This window comes from Zingiber officinale, chromosome 3B, assembly GCF_018446385.1.
Source record: "Zingiber officinale cultivar Zhangliang chromosome 3B, Zo_v1.1, whole genome shotgun sequence".
In the NCBI taxonomy this organism is placed as follows: domain Eukaryota; kingdom Viridiplantae; phylum Streptophyta; class Magnoliopsida; order Zingiberales; family Zingiberaceae; genus Zingiber; species Zingiber officinale.
In genome coordinates this window covers 8,658,201-8,678,475 of record NC_055991.1, presented here as the reverse complement: position 1 = coordinate 8,678,475, position 20,275 = coordinate 8,658,201, and the positions used below count along the sequence as shown (strand labels likewise).

At 35.4% G+C, this 20,275-nt stretch overlaps 1 protein-coding gene across 1 annotated transcript in view; it reads right to left on the bottom strand.

Moving 5' to 3' along the window:
• Positions 1-20,275, bottom strand: part of LOC122055815 (intermediate cleaving peptidase 55, mitochondrial-like) — a 23,231-nt gene extending 2,956 nt beyond the window's left edge. The window contains exons 1-8 of the mRNA XM_042617453.1: positions 20,125-20,275; positions 17,503-17,610; positions 16,198-16,461; positions 15,488-15,580; positions 14,744-14,950; positions 12,016-12,119; positions 11,191-11,257; positions 10,997-11,104 (exon numbers count right to left, since the gene is read on the bottom strand). Of these exons, the coding sequence (XP_042473387.1) occupies positions 10,997-11,104; positions 11,191-11,257; positions 12,016-12,119; positions 14,744-14,950; positions 15,488-15,580; positions 16,198-16,461; positions 17,503-17,610; positions 20,125-20,154 (981 nt within the window). The 5' untranslated portion in view covers positions 20,155-20,275. The remainder of the gene's footprint in view (positions 1-10,996; positions 11,105-11,190; positions 11,258-12,015; positions 12,120-14,743; positions 14,951-15,487; positions 15,581-16,197; positions 16,462-17,502; positions 17,611-20,124) is intronic.

Genomic DNA, 20,275 nt, shown 5'->3' with positions numbered 1-20,275 from the left:
AAATATAGTTGCTGAGAATTATCAGATTTCCTTTCTCATCGGAACTAGCTTTATCACAAAATAAATTGTGGAAGTGGCACAAAGATTGCTATACAGAGTTAAATATATCAGGGTTCAGAAGGAAACTTGAGAGAACATGACATAGATAACTGTTTTTAAAAAAAAAAAAGAATGAGATATATGACCACCGAGAAACATGAAATAATGACAGCCAAATCAGCTTTGCGTAACAATATTTGAGCAGGAAGTACTGCCTGTTCAAGATGCGCCAAAGTGGCACTGTCTAAGATTTCTTGTTGGGTTCTTTCCTCCTTATGTCAAGTGCGATGTCGATGTCATAGAAAAAGTTAAAGAAAAGTTCTACATACACTGCACTATAGTTTGAAAAGCATTTAGTAGTTTTTGGTCTGGGCTCCTTCAAAAAGAAAAAAAAAATGAATGGCTATTAAGTTGGTTTGACCAAGAGATCATTGTGTTGGTGCGAAACGAAAAATAAGATAATTGAATCTGGGTTTTGATTATGTCAAAGGATCCAAAGTTAAGTTGTCTTGTGATCTAACAAGATTGATTGAGTTTGCAGGAAAGTCTTAAGTTGTCTTAGACAAAAATCCTAGTGGATTCTAGGCAGGTGGAAAACCCTAGGAGGAGGTAATCCTAAGTCCTAGAAGGCGGTAACCCTAGGTGATGGAAAGTCCTAACTGCGGTTAGGCAGGTGGAAACCCTAGGGGGTGGTAATCCTAGGTCCTAGGGGGTGATAATCTTAAACCCTAGGGGGTGGTAACCCTAGGCAGAAAGTCCAATCGATCTGGAGGACCGGTAACTTCTCCTAAGAGTAGTAGGTGAGGACGTGTTCCCCTATGAGGGAATAGTAGGCGTCGGTTCGACCTAGGATTTCTGGAGGAAATCCGAAGTCATAACCGAACGGTCCGAAGGCTGTCAAAACTTTTTATTTATATATTATTTGCTATGTGCTAACTCTATTTTGTAGGAGACTAACATTTTGTGCAGGATTAGATTCGACCTTGATCAGTCGACCGAACCCCAGTATAGTAGACTGAGTTCGATCGAGGGATCGGTCGACCGAACCTAGGGATCGGTCCACCGAACTGAGAATAAGTCGTGACCTGGTCGAGCTGGGTGGATCGAATCCAATAGACCAGCGAGGTTAGCGGGATCGATCGACCGAACGGCAAGATCGATCGATCGAACGAAGACTTATCCAGGCGGCAGAAGCATGTGGACGAGAAGCTGAGCAAGTTTAGAGGGTTCGGTCGACCGAACACCTGGATCTGTCGACCGATCATAGTCGGGTCAAAAACTGATCCCGAGATCAATGGATCTGGATCAGATCTACCTCGGCTATAAAGGGAGGGTCGACCAGCAGCTCCGAGAACAACACTGAGAACACCTTTCTGAGATCAAGAACAAACTGCGCGCACTCTGGAACGTCTAAATGCTGCTCTGATGACGATCAAAGCTAGAAGATTGATTTCACCAAGTCGTCGGTAACAAGTTATAATTTATATTTGTAAAGCTTCGTACTTGCATTGTTTCTTCGTAAAGCTTTCCGAACTTATAGTGATTGCCCATCGAAAGCACTCTCTCGTACGGGCCTTGGAGTAGGAGTCGTCACAAGCTCCGAACCAAGTAACTCTTGATGTTTGCAATTGTGCTCTTTGTCTCTTTATTCCACCGTGTATTTTACGAAACGAACGAATTATCCACGAGTGTTATTCATCCCCCTAGCACGTCTACGATCCTACAATTGGTATCAAAGTCAGGATGCTCTGAATTTGTAAAACCATCAATCGAGCAGAGGGGGTTCTTTTTGAAAAACTAAAATTAACAGTAATATTTTTTAAAAAATATTTTATTAATATTTTATTATTTTTTTGAAATTAGTGAATTGCTAGTTTTATTTTTCTACCGCACTACTAATCCAAGACCAAGTCTCGGGACATTTGCTTCTTTTTGTGTGCGAGATTTACTACTATAATGGCCCACCAAGAAGCCTATAGCACAGTCTGCCCGCCTCTTTTCTCCGGCGAGGATTTTAGCTATTGGAAGAGACGAATGGAGTATCATCTTAAGACGCAAGTCGAGATATGGATAATCATCTAAACTGGCTTCGAACTCCCACTCGACAACACTAGAAAGTCAGTGTCATGCTAGAACTAGGACACAACCTTGATGAAGAAAATCGAAGCCAATGCTAAAGCGGCATGCACTCTCCAATGTGGTCTAACAAAAGAAGAGCTGAACCGAGTCAGCCCGTTTTCAAGCGTAAAAGAACTATGGGAGAAGTTGATCGAGCGCAAAATGGAGGAAGGTGAGTCAGCAAGCCAACTTCACGCGCGGATTCAGAACTGCTGAACGGCCTTCATGCAATCAGTCAGAAAGTGGAAAACCGCGATATAATCAGGTATGCACTCAATGCATTCCCGAGGAACACTTTGTGGGCATCCATGGTAGATGCTTACAAAGTATCCAAGGACCTCTCCTTAATAAAATTAGATGAATTATTTTTTGAATTCGAGCTTCACGAACAAATTAATACTACTCGGGTGGAGAAAAGTATTGCTTTGATTGCAGGAACGAGCAGAACGCGATAATCAAAAGCAAAGCGCAGAACTGAACCCGAGTCCGAAGATAAACCGGACGACGACGATAAAATTACAGCCGAACTCGTCAACCTTGTACGAAAACTCTACAAAAAGAAGAAAGGATTCACCAAAAAAGACATCAAGAAAGTGATTCAATCCAAGACGGTGCAATCAAATCCAAAAGTGAAATCCGAAGTAACCTTGCTACGGCTGCAACAAAAAGGGGCACATTAAAACCAACTATCCGAACCAAAAGGAAACGAAGAAGCAAAGGAAGAAGAAAGCACTGCAGGCGACATGGGATGAGTCTTCTTCAGAGGACTCTGACGAAGAGTTCAAACAGACGAACTTCCTCACGCTTACGGCCCGGGAACAAGTCGATGAATCTGAAACTGAGAGAGTCGGAAACAGAATCCGAGAGAAGTCACAGATCCGGATCCGTTTCCGAATGGTCTAACCCCGCTATAAAAACTTCTCAGATAGATAAATTTCATAACTTAGTTAACTATCTCATGCGTAAGTTAGCCAAATCCAACCTCCGAGTCAAGTTACTCCAAAAGGAGGTAACAATCCTTAAGGAGGAGACTAACCTAAGTCCTTTGACTGAGTCAGTTCAAAATGGAAGTTCAACTCAGGTCCAACAACTTGAGGAAGAAAATTTCAATTTGAAAACTCAAGTTAAAGGACTTAAGGACACATTGGAACGGTTCACCTTGGGTTCCAAGAATCTTGATCTGATTCTTGAAAAACAATGAGTCATTTACAACCGATCTGGACTTGGATTTAAGGCTAAACAAAAATACAGATCTTACTTATCACTTGTAAATAGAACAAATAGAAAATTAGTCCAAGCATGGGTCCCCCAGTCAAACTTAATTAATCAAGTTGGACTTGGTCAATATTGGGTCTCCAAGGATCAAATCCACTACTTTGATAGACCCTATCGAGGCTATGATCCAGGGAAAGCCGATAAAAAGACCATTTTTATCGATAGATAGATTTGTTTGATGCTTGTTTTACTACTTTCACTATACATGCTTAGACTAGAGTAGATAAGGACCTAGGCTTGATTCACACTTGACTAGTTAGACCAAGGAGTTTCAGAAAGGAAATTAAATATCCAATTTCTTTAAAAGACTTTGTCTAGAAGTGGTGGAGAATCTCATACCCAAGAAGGCTTAATGTCTCGCCACAGCCTGGAGTCAATCATTGAAATAAATATTTAATTGACTAACTGTAAAACCTTATTCTAACTCAATTATAAATCAATCCTTAAATTGTAATCTAAATTGATGATAACATTAACCATCTCACAAAATCCTATATGGTTCCTTGATTGATAATTTAGAAAAAGGGTGAAATGGATCTAGGTTTCAATTAGTAAAATCAAATTAAAATTAAACTAAACTCAAATTAAATTAAAATTAAACTAAATTAAACTAAAACTAAATCAAAATTAAAATTAAACTAAAACTAACTTAAAATTAAAATTAAAATTAAACATAACCTAAATTAAAATTAAGCTAAACTTAAACTACATTAAAATTAAACTTAAACTGCATTAAAACTAAATTTAAATTAAACTAAACTTAAACTAAATTTAAATTAAACTGAACTTAAACTAAACCAAAATTAAACTAAACTTAAACTAAATTAAAATTTAACTAAACTTAAACTTAATTTAAACTTAATCTAATTTAATTAACCATCTCATAATCACCCATAGGTATAACATGATTGACAAAATAGATTGAGTGAGATAGAAAATAAAGGGCTAAACTCAATCAATCTATCTTACAATCCCTTAAAGTTGGATCCAAATCAAATACTTTATGTGTAGGAACATAACGATTTGGACCAATGGATGTTGGATAGTGGATGCTCGAGGCACATGATCGATTGAAGTTCACCAACTTAAAATTCAAAAATCTAGGATTTGTTGCATTCGGCAACGACGGAACACTTAAGGTAATCGGAACAGGTAATATCAAACTGAGTTCTGATTTTTTTATTCGAAAAGTTCTATTGGTCGATAAATTGAATTTTAACTTAGCATTAGTCAACTGTGTGACTCTAGGTACTTAGTAACGTTTTCAAACTCTGAGTATTTAATTAAAACTGTCAAAAATCCTGAAATTACCCTTAAAGGAATTAGGAAAAAGAACATCTACACAATTAATCTACCAACTTCCTCACTCAAGTGTCTATTGACACAACAAGAGGAAACTAAGTTGTGGCACAGAAGACTGGGTCACACTCATATCAGACTCATTTCAAAAATAAGTCAAAATGACGTAATTAGAGGTTTACCCAAATTAAAAAATTTAGAAAATACAATCTGTAATGCTTGTCAACAGGGTAAACAAACTAAGTCAACCCACAAGTTAACCAACCTAAATAGAACTAACTCAATACTTGAGCTCCTACACTTAGACCTATTTGATTCACATGGAGCCAAGTCACTAAGCAAAAACCAATATTGCTTAGTTATAATTGATGATTACTCAATATTTACTTGAGTAAAATTTCTAAAAACAAAAGATAAAACTTACGAAATCTTTAAATCTTTTTGCAAGTTAATAGAAAATGAAAAAGATACTAAAATTAAAAGAATTAGAAGTGACCATGGAGGGGAATTTGACAATCATAGGTTTAATGAATTGTGCCAAACAAATGGCTACAATCATAAATTTTCATGTCCTAAAACCCCCCAACAAAATGGTCTAGTAGAACGAAAAAACAGAACACTACAAGCCGCTAGAACTATGTTAAACGAATACAACCTAAATAATCAATTCTGGACCGAAGCAATAAATACGGCATGTTACATTCAAAATAAAATATTAATAAATAAATTTCAAAATAAAACTCCATATAAAATATATTATAATAAAATCCCTAACTTAAATTATTTAAAGGTGTTTGGATGTAAAGTCCACATTTTAAACACTAAGGACTACTTAGAAAAATTTACATCAAAATCAACAACAGAAATCTTTTTAGGGTACTCCGCAACAAGTAGTACTTATAGAGTCTATAACAAAGATACCCTAAAAGTTGAAGAAACAACTAATGTGATTTTTGATAAAGAAAATAACTTACCTAATTCAATAAATGAAAATATCAATCAAAATACAGAAAATATTAATACAAGAAACATAGAACATGATGAAGATATTAAAATTAAACCTAAAGAATCATAAGAATCAGTTGTTGATCCTGATATAAGACCTTCAAGAATAAGTTCCAACCACCCATCTGACCAAATTTTGGGTGACCCAACCCTAAGAGTTCGAACTAGATCATCCTATAAAAACCTAAGTAAAATAGCCCTTATTTCTAAAATTGAAACCAAGACTATAAAAGAAACCTTACCTGACCCAGACTGGATATTAGCAATGCAAGAGGAGTTAGCCCCATTTGAAAGAAACCAAGTTTGGAAACTGGTACCTAAACCCATAAATAAATCCATAGTTAACACTAAATGGGTATTTAGAAATAAATTGGATGACAAGGGCGAAATAGTAAGAAATAAAGCAAGGCTAGTATCAAAAGGGTTCAGCCAAGTAGAATGATTAGATTATTATGAAACCTATGCACCCATAGCCAGACTTGAATCTATAAGGATGCAGTTTGCCTATGCAACACATAAAGGATTCAAGTTATACCAAATGGATGTAAAATCTGCATTCTTAAATGGGTTCATCAAGGAAAAAGTGTATGTAAATCAACTCCCAGAATTTGAGGATTTGGACCGCCCAAACCATGTCTTTAGGTTAAAGAAAGTCTTATATGGACTAAAACAAACACCTAGGGCTTAGTATGAACATCTATCAACTTATCTAATATCCAAAGGATTTAACCAAGGACATATAGATCAAACTTTATTTGTTAAAACCTTAGAAAAAGATATCTTTATAGCTCAAATTTATGTAGATGACATAATTTTTTGCTCAACCAATACTAAGTTTTTAAAAGATTTTACTAAATTAATGGAAAGTGAATTTGAAATGAGCTTAGTAGGAGAACTTAACTTTTTCTTAGACTTACAAATTAAACAAAAGAAGGAATATATATTTTTCAAATAAATATGCTAAGGAATTAATTAAAAAGTTTAGCATGGAAAATTCTAAAAATATAAATACTCCAATGGCAACTAATGTCAAAATTGACTCTCATTTAGAAGGAAAACCAGTAGATTTAAAATATTATCGAAGTGCAATAGGGAGTCTACTATACCTAACTGCAAGTCGACCTGATATTCTATTTACAGTAGGTATGTGTGCAAGGTAGCAATCTTGTCTAAAAGAATCACACCTAACAAATGTTAAAAGAATACTTAGATACATTAAGGGAACCCTAAATGTAGGACTTTGGTACCCTAGGACTAGCACTTTTGACCTAGTTGGCTATTCTGACTCAGACTATACCGGGTGCAAACTAGATAGAAAAAGCACAAGTGGAAGCTGTCAATTTCTAGGTCAGTGCTTAGTAAATTGGTCAAGCAGAAAACAACACTGTGTTGCTTTATCGACTACTAAAGCAGAGTACATAGGCATGAGGGAATGTGCATCTCAACTATTATGGATGATGCATACCTTAAAGGACTATCAATTAGAATATAAAAATACAAAAAATTCAATTGATAATATAAATTCAATTAACTTAACCAAAAATCCAATCCACCACTCAAGGACTAAACACATAGAAGTAAATCATCACTTTGTAAGGAATCATGTAGCTAAAGGTGACATTGTACTTAACTATGTTAAGTTCAAGTCAAACCTGGCTGACATTTTCACAAAACCCTTACCTGAACTTGAGTTCAAAGCACTTAGAAGACAAATAGGGATGTGTTTAGTAGAATAGAGTTTACTTTCAAAAATATTCCTCTATACTATTGTTATTTCAATAGTTATATTTTTTTTTTTGTTTGATTTTAAAATTCTAGGAAAAATATTTTCGAAATTCTAATTTTTTGCAAGTTCCCCTAAGTCTCAGCAAGAGTATCTCACAAGCACACTAAGATTACCTTCCTTGTGTATGAAAAACATTTAGAATGGTGTGAAATGCATAGGGTACTGCCTAAACTTCAGAATATTTATATCTATGCATCAACATAAGTCTGGACGATAAATACCAAGTTAAATCAATCAAGTTAAGTTATCCATGTTTAGTCAAACTAACTGGACCATCTACTTAATTTGACTAACCTAGTGAAAGCTACTACCTCATGGTAAATAACTAGTAGCTAAAGGTTAGACATTTTATTAAGAAAGATGTTTATGTTGAATTTCTTTCTAACACTCATGCTTGGATTCTAGGACTCTAAAGCTTAAAAGAAATTTTTGGCATTAATCAAGGGGGAGTGAAAGGAGCCAAGTTAAGGATTAAATATCTTTGAAAGTTAAAGTATTCTTTTTCAAAATTTCAAAGTTAAATTGTTCCATTAAAATATTTCTTTTTCAAAATTTCCAAGTTAAATTTTTCCATTAAAAGTTAAAATATTTTTGAAAAAGAAAATTCAGTTTTTTTTAACTAATTTTTGAATATTTATTTACTTTTGAAAAGACAATTTTTTTTAGTTTAACAAAATCTTTTTAAAGCTAATGTTTATCAAAATTGTTTTTAAGCTAAGTGTTTATCAAATTTCTTTTTAAAAAGCTAAATATTTAATAAAGCGTTTTTACTTTAGCTAAGTGTTTTTTAAAACAATTATTTTCAAAGCTAAAATGTAGCTAAGTTATTTTTTGGAAAAGGCTAAGACAGTTTCAAAGCTTGAGATTAGCTAAGTTTTTTTTGGTTAAGTAATTTTCAAAGCTTAAGTTTAGCTAAGTCTTTGTTAAAAATGTAAGTATTTTCAAAGCATTTCTAATTTAGCTAAGTATTTTTTCAAAGCAATTATTTTCAAAGCTAAGTTTAACTAAGTTTTTTAAATGCTACCCTTCAAGGGAGCTTAAAAGTAAAAAACTTTGTTTTCAAACAACCTTCTCTCCTTTTTGATATATGTCAAACGAGAAGAGAAAAGTTAAAAGTTAAAAGTTAAAAGTTAAACATAATTTTTATGAAAGGGGGAGCATAAGGGAGGTTTTTTTCAAATTATTATATTTATGCTCATGCTTAAATTCCTTTATTTATTATTATGTTTTACTTAACTTTGAACCGTGTTGCCATAATCAAAAAGGGAGAGATTGTTGGTGCGAGAAGCATCAGACGATCGAACCTGGGTTTTGATTATGTCAAAGGGTCCAAAGTTAAGTTGTATTGTGATCTAATAAGATTGATTGAGCTTGCAGGAAAGCCTTAAGTTGTCTTAGGCAAAAGTCCTAGTGGATTCTAGGCAGGTGGAAAACCCTAGATGAGGTAACCCTAGGTCCTAGGGGGCGGTAACCCTAGATGATGAAAAGTCCTAGCTGCGGTTAGGCAGGTGGAAACCCTAGGGGTGGTAACCCTAAGTCCTAGGGGTGGTAACCCTAGGTTATGAAAAATCCTAGAGGTGATAACCCTAGGTCCTAGGGGGTAGTAACCCTAGGCGGAAAGTCCAATTGGTCTGGAGGACCGGTCTGGCAACAGGTAACTTCTCCTGAGAGGAGTAGGTGAGGACACGTTCCCCTGTGAGAGAACAGTAAGCGTCGGTTAGACCTAGGATTTCCAGAGAAAATCCAAAGTCAAAACCGGACAGTCCGAAGGTTATCAAAAAAATTTATTTACATATTATCTGCTATGTGCTAACTCTGTTTTACAGAAAACTAACATTTTATGTAGGGTTAGATTCAACCTTGATCGGTCGACCGAACCTCATTATAGCAGACTGAGTTCGATCGAGGGATCAGTCGACCGAACTGAGGATAAGTTGTGACCTGGTCGAGCTGGGTGGATAAAATCAGATAGACTAGCGAGGTAAGCGGGATCGGTCAACCGAACGAAGATTTATTCAGGCGGCAGAAGCATGTGGACGAGAGGCTGGGCAGGTTCAGAGGGTTCAGTCGACCGAACACCTGGATCGGTCGACCGATCATAGTCGGGTCAAAGACTGATCCCAAGATCAGTGGATCTGGATCAGGTCTACCTCGGCTATAAAAGGAGGGTCGACTAGCAGCTTCGAGAACAACACTGAGAACACCTTTCTGAGATCAAGAACAAACAACTGTGCGCACTCTGGAACGTCTAAACGCTGCTCCGACGACGATCAAAGCCAGAAGATTGATTTCACCAAGTCGTCGGTAACAAGTTGTAATTCATATTTGTAAAGCTTCGTACTTGTATTATTTCTTTGTAAAGCTTTCCGAACTTATAGCGATTGCCCATCGAAAGCAGTCTTACGTGCAGGCCTTGGAGTAAGAATCCCCGCATGCTCCGAACCAAGTAACTCTTGGTGTTTACGATTGTGCGCTTTGTCTCTTTATTCCACTGTGTATTATGTGTATTTTACAAAACGAACGAATTAGCCACGAGTGTTATTCACCCCTCTCTCCTCTAGCACGTCTACAATCCTACACATTGCAAGTAAAAAAAAAATTAGAAACTTTTGATGGTAAAGGATTTTACTAAATATATCATTCCTCAGACAAGAAGTGGATGATTAAAATGAAAAATGATTTGGAGCCATTTGCAATCACCTCTGATCCTGAGGGTCCAAAGCAATTTTACAAAAATTATTTTGGCCAACCATGCTTTATGTGAGTGGGTAGTAAAGACATAAATAATAACAGCGTAGCAGAATAAAAATACTGAGTTAGATTACCATCTCGGTAGAAGGCACCTCCAACAATTAAATGGAATAGGCATATTGAAAAGCAACCAAATATGAATAGATTTATACTAGTTAGACAAAGATACAAGGGTCAAGAGAGGCCGTTAAAATGAATCCAGTAAAACTACCAATATGACCTTATATTGAGCTAAATTGCAGAATAATGTCCATGTAGCAGACCATAACATGGCTTATCATTACTGTCATGACATGATAATTTTAACTCATTATAAGCAACATTTAGTAATAAAGATTCACAAGATCATTTAAAAACATTCAATTTGCAGTAAAAAAAATCAACTACAAACTGAAAAGGAAAACAATCAAATGTGCATAGATGATGTTAATCAGAGATAGAGATACAAGGATAAAGAGATGCCATTAAAATGAATCCAGCATAACTACAAATATGACCTTAGAACGAGTTTAATCATAGAAAAATGTCCATGCAGCTGACCATAACATGGCTTATCATTATTGTCATGATATGATGCTTCTAACTCACCAACTAGAAACAATATCAGTAATAAAAGCTCACAAGATCCAATCAATGCAGAAAGATAAACAATTAAAACCAGAAGGAAGAAGAAATGGCAATAAAGACAATTTCTAAATTATTAGAAAGTACATGCAGTGTTACCTGAGCAGAATTAAAGCTACCACAAGTAGGCCAGGTGCGAGTTAAGTCACTTAAGTAACCATGTAATTCACAACCAATATCCATTAGTACAAAATCCCCAGCTCTAATCTGTCAATCTTTAAACATTAAAGCTCTGTTCACTAAGATTAGAAACACAGGTGGATATTCAATGAATGAGAATAAAGTAACCTTACTTTTTGGTCATTTCGTGAGTAGTGTATAATGCTTCCATTTGCACCACCACCTACTACAGGATGGAACCTGAAGAATAGTGAAACAACAAAACATGAGTACTGTCCAGAAAACAAAAGGCATTTATGCATGTATGATGATGTATGTGATCATGCAGTAAAGACCTCTAGTACCTAAACATGAATACAGAACAAGTCTCTAGATCTAAATACACCTGGAATAGGAGGCATCTTCCTAAAACATCAACTATCTGAAAACCAATGGAACTAGTAAATCATAAACTAGTACAAGCTACAGTTTGTTAGGTACATAAATGAGAAACAATGGTGTCTTTCACCCTAAATAGATAGGCCTAAACATCTGGAGAGTTTGGATCTTACATGTGTTCAAGAGACTGAAAAGTAGAAAATCCTAATTTAGCATAAGCTGCAGTTTGCTTACATATAGAAATGAGTGAGAAAGGTGTCTTTCACTTCTTAATGATAGGATTGAATGATTAATGTGCATTAGTTTGTACTTTGTAGATAAAAGAATTCACAGAGCATGCTTTTGAAACAATAGATCCTAGTTTGCTGCATCTTCCTAAAATGGATATCATGACGAGCAGCAAAGAAACCATTGGACAGTTTGCAATAATATGACAAGGAACCGTCAGTCAGAAGAACCAGAAACTTTCTAGCTATTATAGGAATTCAAATTGGCAATAATATAACTACAAGATATATCAGCACTAAGATTAGTTTCTCGAAAGGGTTCCATGAATAATCACTAACACTCATGCAAATCATAAATGGATCTCGAGAAAATTTAGTAAAAAGAAAGCTTACGCCATTCTTTGGGCGCCTCTTATCTTGCACTCATATTCAACTTTGGCTGACAACTTGCTCTCTTCTGGAAATACTCTTGAAAGCAACATAGTTTGCAATAATGACTAGAGAAAAATGAAAAATACTTATATAATGACGACGGACAATTTTTTTTGGAGATCAAGTCAACATGTTTCAAGAAGAAAACCATTCTTCAATCAGAGTAGTCATGATAAAGGATTTAAAACAACGATCATAATATAATGCAATCATACATTTTTCTCTCAAGCATTTCACAGAAAAGAGAATATAGTATTAAATTTAGAGTGGACCAGAGTTTAGATTAATCCATTCTGGAAATAGAATTTGTAGCACAATGAGACATCAATCTTGCTTATTAAATAAGATAAGCTTTAAAACATTATGTTCAATTCATTCCTAAATAGATTATAAAATTGCACAATAGCACAAAGCACATCAAGCATAAGATCAAATCTGTAAAATAGGCACTGAAGTCATCATATTCTAAAAGAATTCATATTTGCACTACATTCAGCATACATGTTTTAATCCATTAATTTATATTCCATGAACTTGGACCCGCACTGTTTCCAACTCTGATAATTGATTCTAGTATAATTCTATTTTTGTCTCCTCAAAAATGAAAGACGCCTGAAAGCCTATTTTTTTAATATTATAATTTTTCTTAAGCGTTATGCAATAGAGAGACTCACTTTCAAAATTCTTTGCTACCAAAATATGGTTGTAGTTAGTGGAAGATTAATATTCTTTAATTATTTGATGTGGTTTGTGAACTATAAATAAATAAATTTACAAAATACAGAATTTCTTATGTTAACTTTTTTTTACCTATAACAATCTTTTAGGACCAAATCAAGTAGATCGCAAGGATTAAAAAGAAACCTAACTTTATGTTTAACAAAAAAAATAAATAGTAAAAAAAGTTCACCTCCTAATAAAAATTCCTTGGTCAATTACTGTTTTCAAGCTTTTGCTGCAAATTACCCCCTTTCTATACATGAACTTTATAAAAAAAAAAAAAGGCAGTCCGGTGCACGAAGCTCCAGTCATGCGGAGTCCCGGGGAAGGATTCATTGTACGCAGTCTTACCCTGCTTTTTGCAAGAGGCTGTTTACAGGATTCGAACCCTAAAACCTTTTGGTCACATGGCAACAACTTTACCGTTGCACAAGGCTCCCCTTCCTATACATGAACTTTATGTTTAACAAAAAAATAAATAGTAAAAAAAAAAATCACCTCCTAATAAAAATTCCTTGGTCCATTACTGTTTTCAAACTTTTGCAGCAAATCAACCCTTTTTCTATACATGAACTTTATAACTAAATAAAAAATGATACATGTCTTGCTTGAATTTTGTGACCTCAATTTAGTTTTATATGGTGAGTTGTGGGGGTGCCGACCCCACCTAGTGGGAAAAGGCTTGATTGTTGATGTTGTATGGTGAGTTGTGGAGGTAATAAAGAGATTTTATAAGTTTACATGAATAGCTACTATTAACTTGGGTTTAAGAATTTTGTGCTAATAGTTAGACCTAAGAAGTTAATGGGTGATTCTCTCATCCAAGTGGATCATGATAATTATTATCAGAGTGAACTTAAACCAATCATGTATTCACGGCAATTCTTTGGTTTCTAAGATTAGGACTGAGCATTCGGTTCAAAATCAAACCGACCGAACCGAATTAATCAAAATCGAACAAACCAAAATTTTTCTGAACTAATCGATTTCGGTTTTGATCAAAACTACAATCATCAAAAGATTTTTTTTCCACACAAATCAGAACCAAGACTAACAAATTAATCAATCAAACAATCCCTTCTGACCAAATAGCGTGAGGGGAGGGGAGAATGAGATTAGGGTTTGGGAAGATGGAAAGAATCTGGCACTGCCCTACTGGGAGGATTGCTTGAACAAGGGGAGATGTCAGTGCTAGTCTATGCTGGGGCGACTGCTAACTACCTTGAGCTCAACCGCAGAACCTGCGGCACAAGCATCGCCGATGCTATCAAGTCCAAGCTGAGGAGGGGAGGGGCGGGCGCTTCGACTTCAAGAGGCGAACACGCTAGGACTGTCGACGAGAGTGGCGGAGAGGAGGGGAGGGCGACGAGAAAGACAAAGAGGAGGGGGTCGGGAGAGAAGATGAGGGGAGTTGGGAGTCGTGATCAGGGGAATCACAAGCGAATGGGTGACGGGATTAGCAAATTAGGGATTTTAAAGGCTTAGTTCAGTTTATTCGGTCTAACCAAATAAGAAACTTTAAAGCCGAAACTGAACTAAATAACCTGAAATAATTGATTTTTTTAAAATAAAATAAAATTCTGAAATAACCTAACTGAATTTTTAAATTCAGTCGGTTCAGTCAGTTTAACGGAATTTTTGCTCACCCTTATCTAAGATAGTCACATGGAGAAAAATGAATTGTGATTAGTGGATCATATAGATCTTGGATGGGTTGTTATTCTAAACTAAAATAAATTATATCTTTGGCAATGGCCCGAAACTAGCATATCTCCACACTGCACAAGCTGCTGCATTACTTGTCACCGCTATCACACTGATTCTATGTTGCAGAATATATAGACTAAAAAACAAATGGATTAACTTGTTGAACTTACTGTTAAAAAAGTCGCATAAAAAAAAAGAGTTATTGGGCTCATATCTCAATCAAGTTGCTGAAAGATCAATCTATACAAGTAAAAAAGGATACCTGGCATGCAATCGAGGCTGATGCCCTCATCAACTTGAGCTCGGATGAAGACTTTATCCATCGTATTTCATGAGTATAAAATGAAAGATCTTTAACTTTGTTTTCTGAAGTTGCTCTATGGAAGGGCTCCAGATGCATATAAGATGGGGATGCTGTCTTCACGTTATGGAACAATCTTGATGCACGTCCCATCATTTGAGGAAGAATCTGCTACCAAGAAGCAATAAGTTTATAAAGATTCCCTGTCGTGATTAACAGTTAAGTAAATGTATATATTGAAGAAGTTGCTTTTGAGGCAAGGATATGCATAGCCTCATCAATTCATTTTCTCAATTTACCAGATAAGCTAAAAGAGAAAAGAGGAAATATAGAAGTTTTATCAGAATGCACAAGGCATCATACTGCATTAACCTCTTTTCTGGCAGATTGAGCCTCCATGCCAAGAGAAAAAAACTACAATACAATTGACATTGATGCCAACAGGATTTTTATTACTATTATTGGAATTTTCCAATCTCCTATGATATGGAATGGATCAAACAATGCACTACTATTTGCTCTCCATCAATACTTTAGTGGATGGTAAAGTACAAAATTTACTAGAAGATGCTGTCAAAGAAAACAGTATAATTTCTCACAAATGTTCCAAACAGAGTAAAGCAATTGTGACTTTCTATGTTATACATTCATAGATTCTATCAGATGCTATCATACAAATATATATGTACACAATGCAGAACAGACCTTGTGCATCTGACTCAATGGAAATGCTTTATCAGCCTTAAAAAATTCAAAGGCGGCTTCCACTCCAGAAACAGGACCTTGCCAAGCAGCATCCTGTTGAATATTGAATACATTTTTCACCAAGCAAAAAAGGAACCCAGAAAATGAGGTCAGATAATTGTATCTGCAGAAAATAGATGGAATCTCTAATACAAGGTACAAGGAAACTTCCAATTAGACACATACATCCAGGTGACAAGACATGAACAAAAGATTCAATTGCAACTGAACAAGGAAACACATGGATCGATTTCATATCTTTGAAATGGACAAATTCAATAAGGAAACAATGCTAAACATTGGAAACACATTGAAAACATTAATTCAGCAAAAGAAGGTAATATTACAACTTGTCTATTGCAATCTAAAGGTAACAAACTGTTTGTTAGCTCCATAACATAATTCTCTACACCCTATCTAGCTATATATTGGACAATACAACGTGGAATTATCAGACAAATTTACAGTTTCATTGTGAACTAATGTATCAAATACAATAAAGAATATCTTAGCTACATTACAAACAAGCTCTGCGCCTGAGCAATTGACAACACACTACCCAGCAAAAAGTTGATGACTCTAGACAGCACAATAAAAGATACCTCTGTTAAAAGCACCAAAGGAGCTACCAAAGATGGGAATAAAATGATGAAAGATATATTAAATCTTACATCTGGATCTGGATCAGGCATAAACATACATAGGCCACATTCTTCACCTAACACTGCGATGCCACCAGGTTGCAAGCAGCCTGTAATATAAAGGTAATCAGCATCTTGTCTAAATGGATATGGCACCACATCCGTCATCATTTTCACAGGAGCAGAGGCAATTATAGCCAAGCTCTTTTCTGGAAGCAACTCCACAAGTTTTTTTCTTCTTGAAATATACTCATCGGTTGCAATCCCTGGTGTGATTTCATCTTCACCTAGTAACTTGTAAAGAGAAAGGAGTTACCAATTTATAACTACTAAGAAAAGAATCATTCTCATTACTAAAGAACGAACAAACGATAGTTGAAACTAGACTTTAAATGAATTATTTTGAAATTTACAATGTAGCATAAAAACAACGTGTATATCTCCATTAGGCTGGCTTAGTTGATCTAGGCATGTTGCATAGGATGAGGATTTAAGAACCTTTGGGTCCATCCCAGAACCACTCCAAACCTAGAAGTGGGAAGTTCTCCTCTATTTAACCATTCTACATATGTTCATAAGTGTCTGTAGGCATAATAGAAAAAAGGACAGCCCGGTGCACGAAGCTCCCGCTATGCGGGGTCCCGGGGAAGGATCCATTGTATGCAGCCTTACCCTGTTTTTTGCAAGAGGTTGTTTCCAGGATTCGAACCCGTGACCTTTTGGTCACAAAGCAACAACTTTACCGTTGCGCCAAGGCTCCCCTTCATCTGTAGGCATAATAGACTACATCGAAAATTAATCGGAAAAAAAAATTGCTTTCTGAAGTGACCATGGCACTACCCAAAGAAACACCTAAATTATTATTCTTGGGTACATTAGGAACAGCGTATTCCAAAAGAGAAGACACAGTATATAGTTATAAAGATGCTAAAGATGAATAAAGGCTTTAAAAGTGGAATTTTCTTCAATACAAATGGAACATTAAAAAAAATGTCAATTAAATTTTAAATGTTAGATAATAACTTCTTTCAAAAAAATGCATCAAAAGTTCAATGCCTAAATATTTTATTATTTCTTATAGAATTCTGCTCATTTCATGCAACTAAAGTTAGCAGAGAAAAGGATAGCAATGAAACATTGATATATGTTGGAATTCAATACAGCTTTTCAACTCAAGAAGACAAGAACAATAATATAATGAAAAGAGAATCACATTCACAAGAATAAAGAGTAAAATCTTAAAAATGACATGCAACTACAAGTAAAAATAAGAGGATGGAGGTCACCAAAGTGCAAAACTAAGAGAAAAAAATCAGCACACGCTTAGCTTAATACCTCAGGGTGAGATAGTGATGTTGGCTGTCCCACGTTGATAGTTCTTTGAGAACCATATGACGCAAATCCAACTAAAACATGTAGACAGCTGGAAGCTTGAAAAATGGCCTTAAACAGAGTGCAATCCACTAAAAGGTTAGCAAAAAACTATCATGTATAACATCATAGCTAACTTAAAAGAAGAAAGGGAACATAATGCCCATTTGCTATTTGTACTGATTAGTTCTCTATCAAATTAGCAAATAGAAAGAACATGGACTCAAATAATTAGACAGGGATATCAAGAATAAAACAAATCTAAATGTCACAACAAGTTGAAATGAAAGAACCAATTCATTAACTTGATAGGCCAAACCACCTCACCAAGACTACATATATGCATGCTTTCATACAATAATTGCCAAAGCCTGTATCCAACTCTAGCTCAAAACGTTTATACTCAAGATAACGATAATTAAATCCCCTTATTAATGAATAAATCCACGTGAAACTAAATTGAGTATTGCAATCAAGACATCTACTAGTTGAAAACTGAAATTAAAAAAGAGGAGAAAGAGTTATAGAAAAAATGTAGACAATTACCAATAAAAATTGAGCAAAAATAGCCTTTTTATTGGAATTGTCAAAAGGACACTTCTTTTTCATTTATCATCAAAATAGCGGTCCACCCCACCTCACCCCATTTTTGTTCCCGAAGATATGCTTGTTTTCAGCAATATTGTAGCAGTAAAAAAGCCATAGTTGCTACAACATAGAAAAAAATTGACTTAAACATAGTTGTAGCAGCTATGGATCATATCTGTTACACAATTGTAGTAGCTACAGTACATAACTGCCATAACATAATGTTGACTAGCGTTGACCAAGATGAAGTGTAATCTTGTGGTAACTATAGTTCATAGCTGCTACTACATAATATTACTAGTGTTGACCAGAGTTGAGGTGTCCATGTTGTAGTAGCTATGAATTATAAACGCTACAACAGTGTTAAAAACAAGGGGATTTTCGGGAACAAATATAGGGTGAGATGAGATGGGGTGTTGTTGTGATGATAAATGAAAAGCGAGTGCCCTTTTGACGATTCCAATAAAAAGGGGCACCCTTTTGATTTTTGCCCAAAAGAATTTGTATTCCTATGAGACAAACATTAAGACAACATGAAGAATTACACAACTGCAACACTTGGTGAAAACAATAGAGAAAGACGACAGTTGTAACTAATTTGAGTAAGCCAAATAATCTATCAATGTGATTGGTCAAAGATTGTTGCAAGTCTTAAGGTGAATCAGATTAAAGGGAAGAGAAAATAGTACAAGGAATCATCAATGACAAGAGAATTTATCCCAAGGATTCAGATAAAACAAAATTAATGATGATCAAACTCCCCACTTGCAATGTTATAAAGCAGCAATCTTGAACATTAGCACATAAGGGAAAAGGAGATTTTCCAAAGAAGATACCTAAGAAGAGAAAGAGAGTGATTGCCTGATGTAAAGGTTGGGTCCTCATTTTTTTCGCAATCTAGTGGATGCCAAAGTATCCATTTTCAACACAAGAATGAAATGAATATAAGAATGGAGAAGGGAAGGATTCAAAATAGGCAATAAGGAATGTAAAATAAGTGAAATAATTATCTAGTTTTTCAGAATAATCTGATCAGATGATACATAAAGAGACTGAGTAATTATAGATACCCACCTCAGCTTTGAAAATTTTGTAATTATTGAAGTACCAAGTAGTCCATTTGCATAGCATTTTACGAATCAGTTGTCTATTCCTTGCTAGCACTGTTCGATTGTGATAAGAATTGAAACAAAGAAGCCTTTAATTGTCTTCCCTTCATTATTTCTTCATCCCGACTTTGCCTAATGTCTTGTTTGTATCTGATAGTAAAGAGGAATTCTTCTGTTTCCGCAGCTATGTTACAGAAAGCACATTAAGGGGCTATTGCTGTCTTTTTCTGATCAGTATAACTCCTGGACAGGCGGTGGGCAGATAATATTCAATACAAAAGTTCCTGCTTTGAAAATTTCCATATGACTTTATCTCTTTCTTGTGTGATCCTATTGTCCTTTAAAAATTCTATATAATGATTCAACTAAGAATCCTTTTGAGGATGTCAATCGCCAGGTGATCAATTTTGCTATCTTTTTAAGATTGGTAACTTGCCATTCCCTGAGTAAACTATTAGCGGTCTCCTATAGGCTAACCAGTGACGCCAACGCCAAATTATTATCTCGTGGTTTGTCAAAAGACAAAGACTCCAAAGACGAGAGATAATAATTGCCTATAGGGTTCTTAAGAGGATTAATAACAAACGATGGCAAAAAAAACTGATCTTGGAGGGTTTCGCAAACAGCGAGAACTAAAAAAATAAAAAAGGCTTCAGAAATCATCACTAAGGCGCTAAAAATAACAAAATATAGGATTGGCAATTTTCCACCTTTTATCTTCGTGATAAGAAAATCACGACCGGCCCTAGAACCGGCAATAGCCAAAAAATAAAAAAAAGGATCTTGAAGGGTGGGTTTCACAGTCATCGTCGAGTGACAAAATACCCGGAAAGAGTATCAAAGAAGATGGAAGAAGTAAAATAGAGCAGAGAATTGAGGATTTTTCCACCTTTCTTCTTCGGAGAAGTAGCATCGCCATGTTGAAACGCTCTTCCCTCGCGCGCAGGTATCGCCGCCGCCTGCCTCCGCACTCCGCGCAGGGATTGTAACATCCAACGGCGTGTGCGAGACAGAAAAAGATCTGATCTTGCCGTCAAATA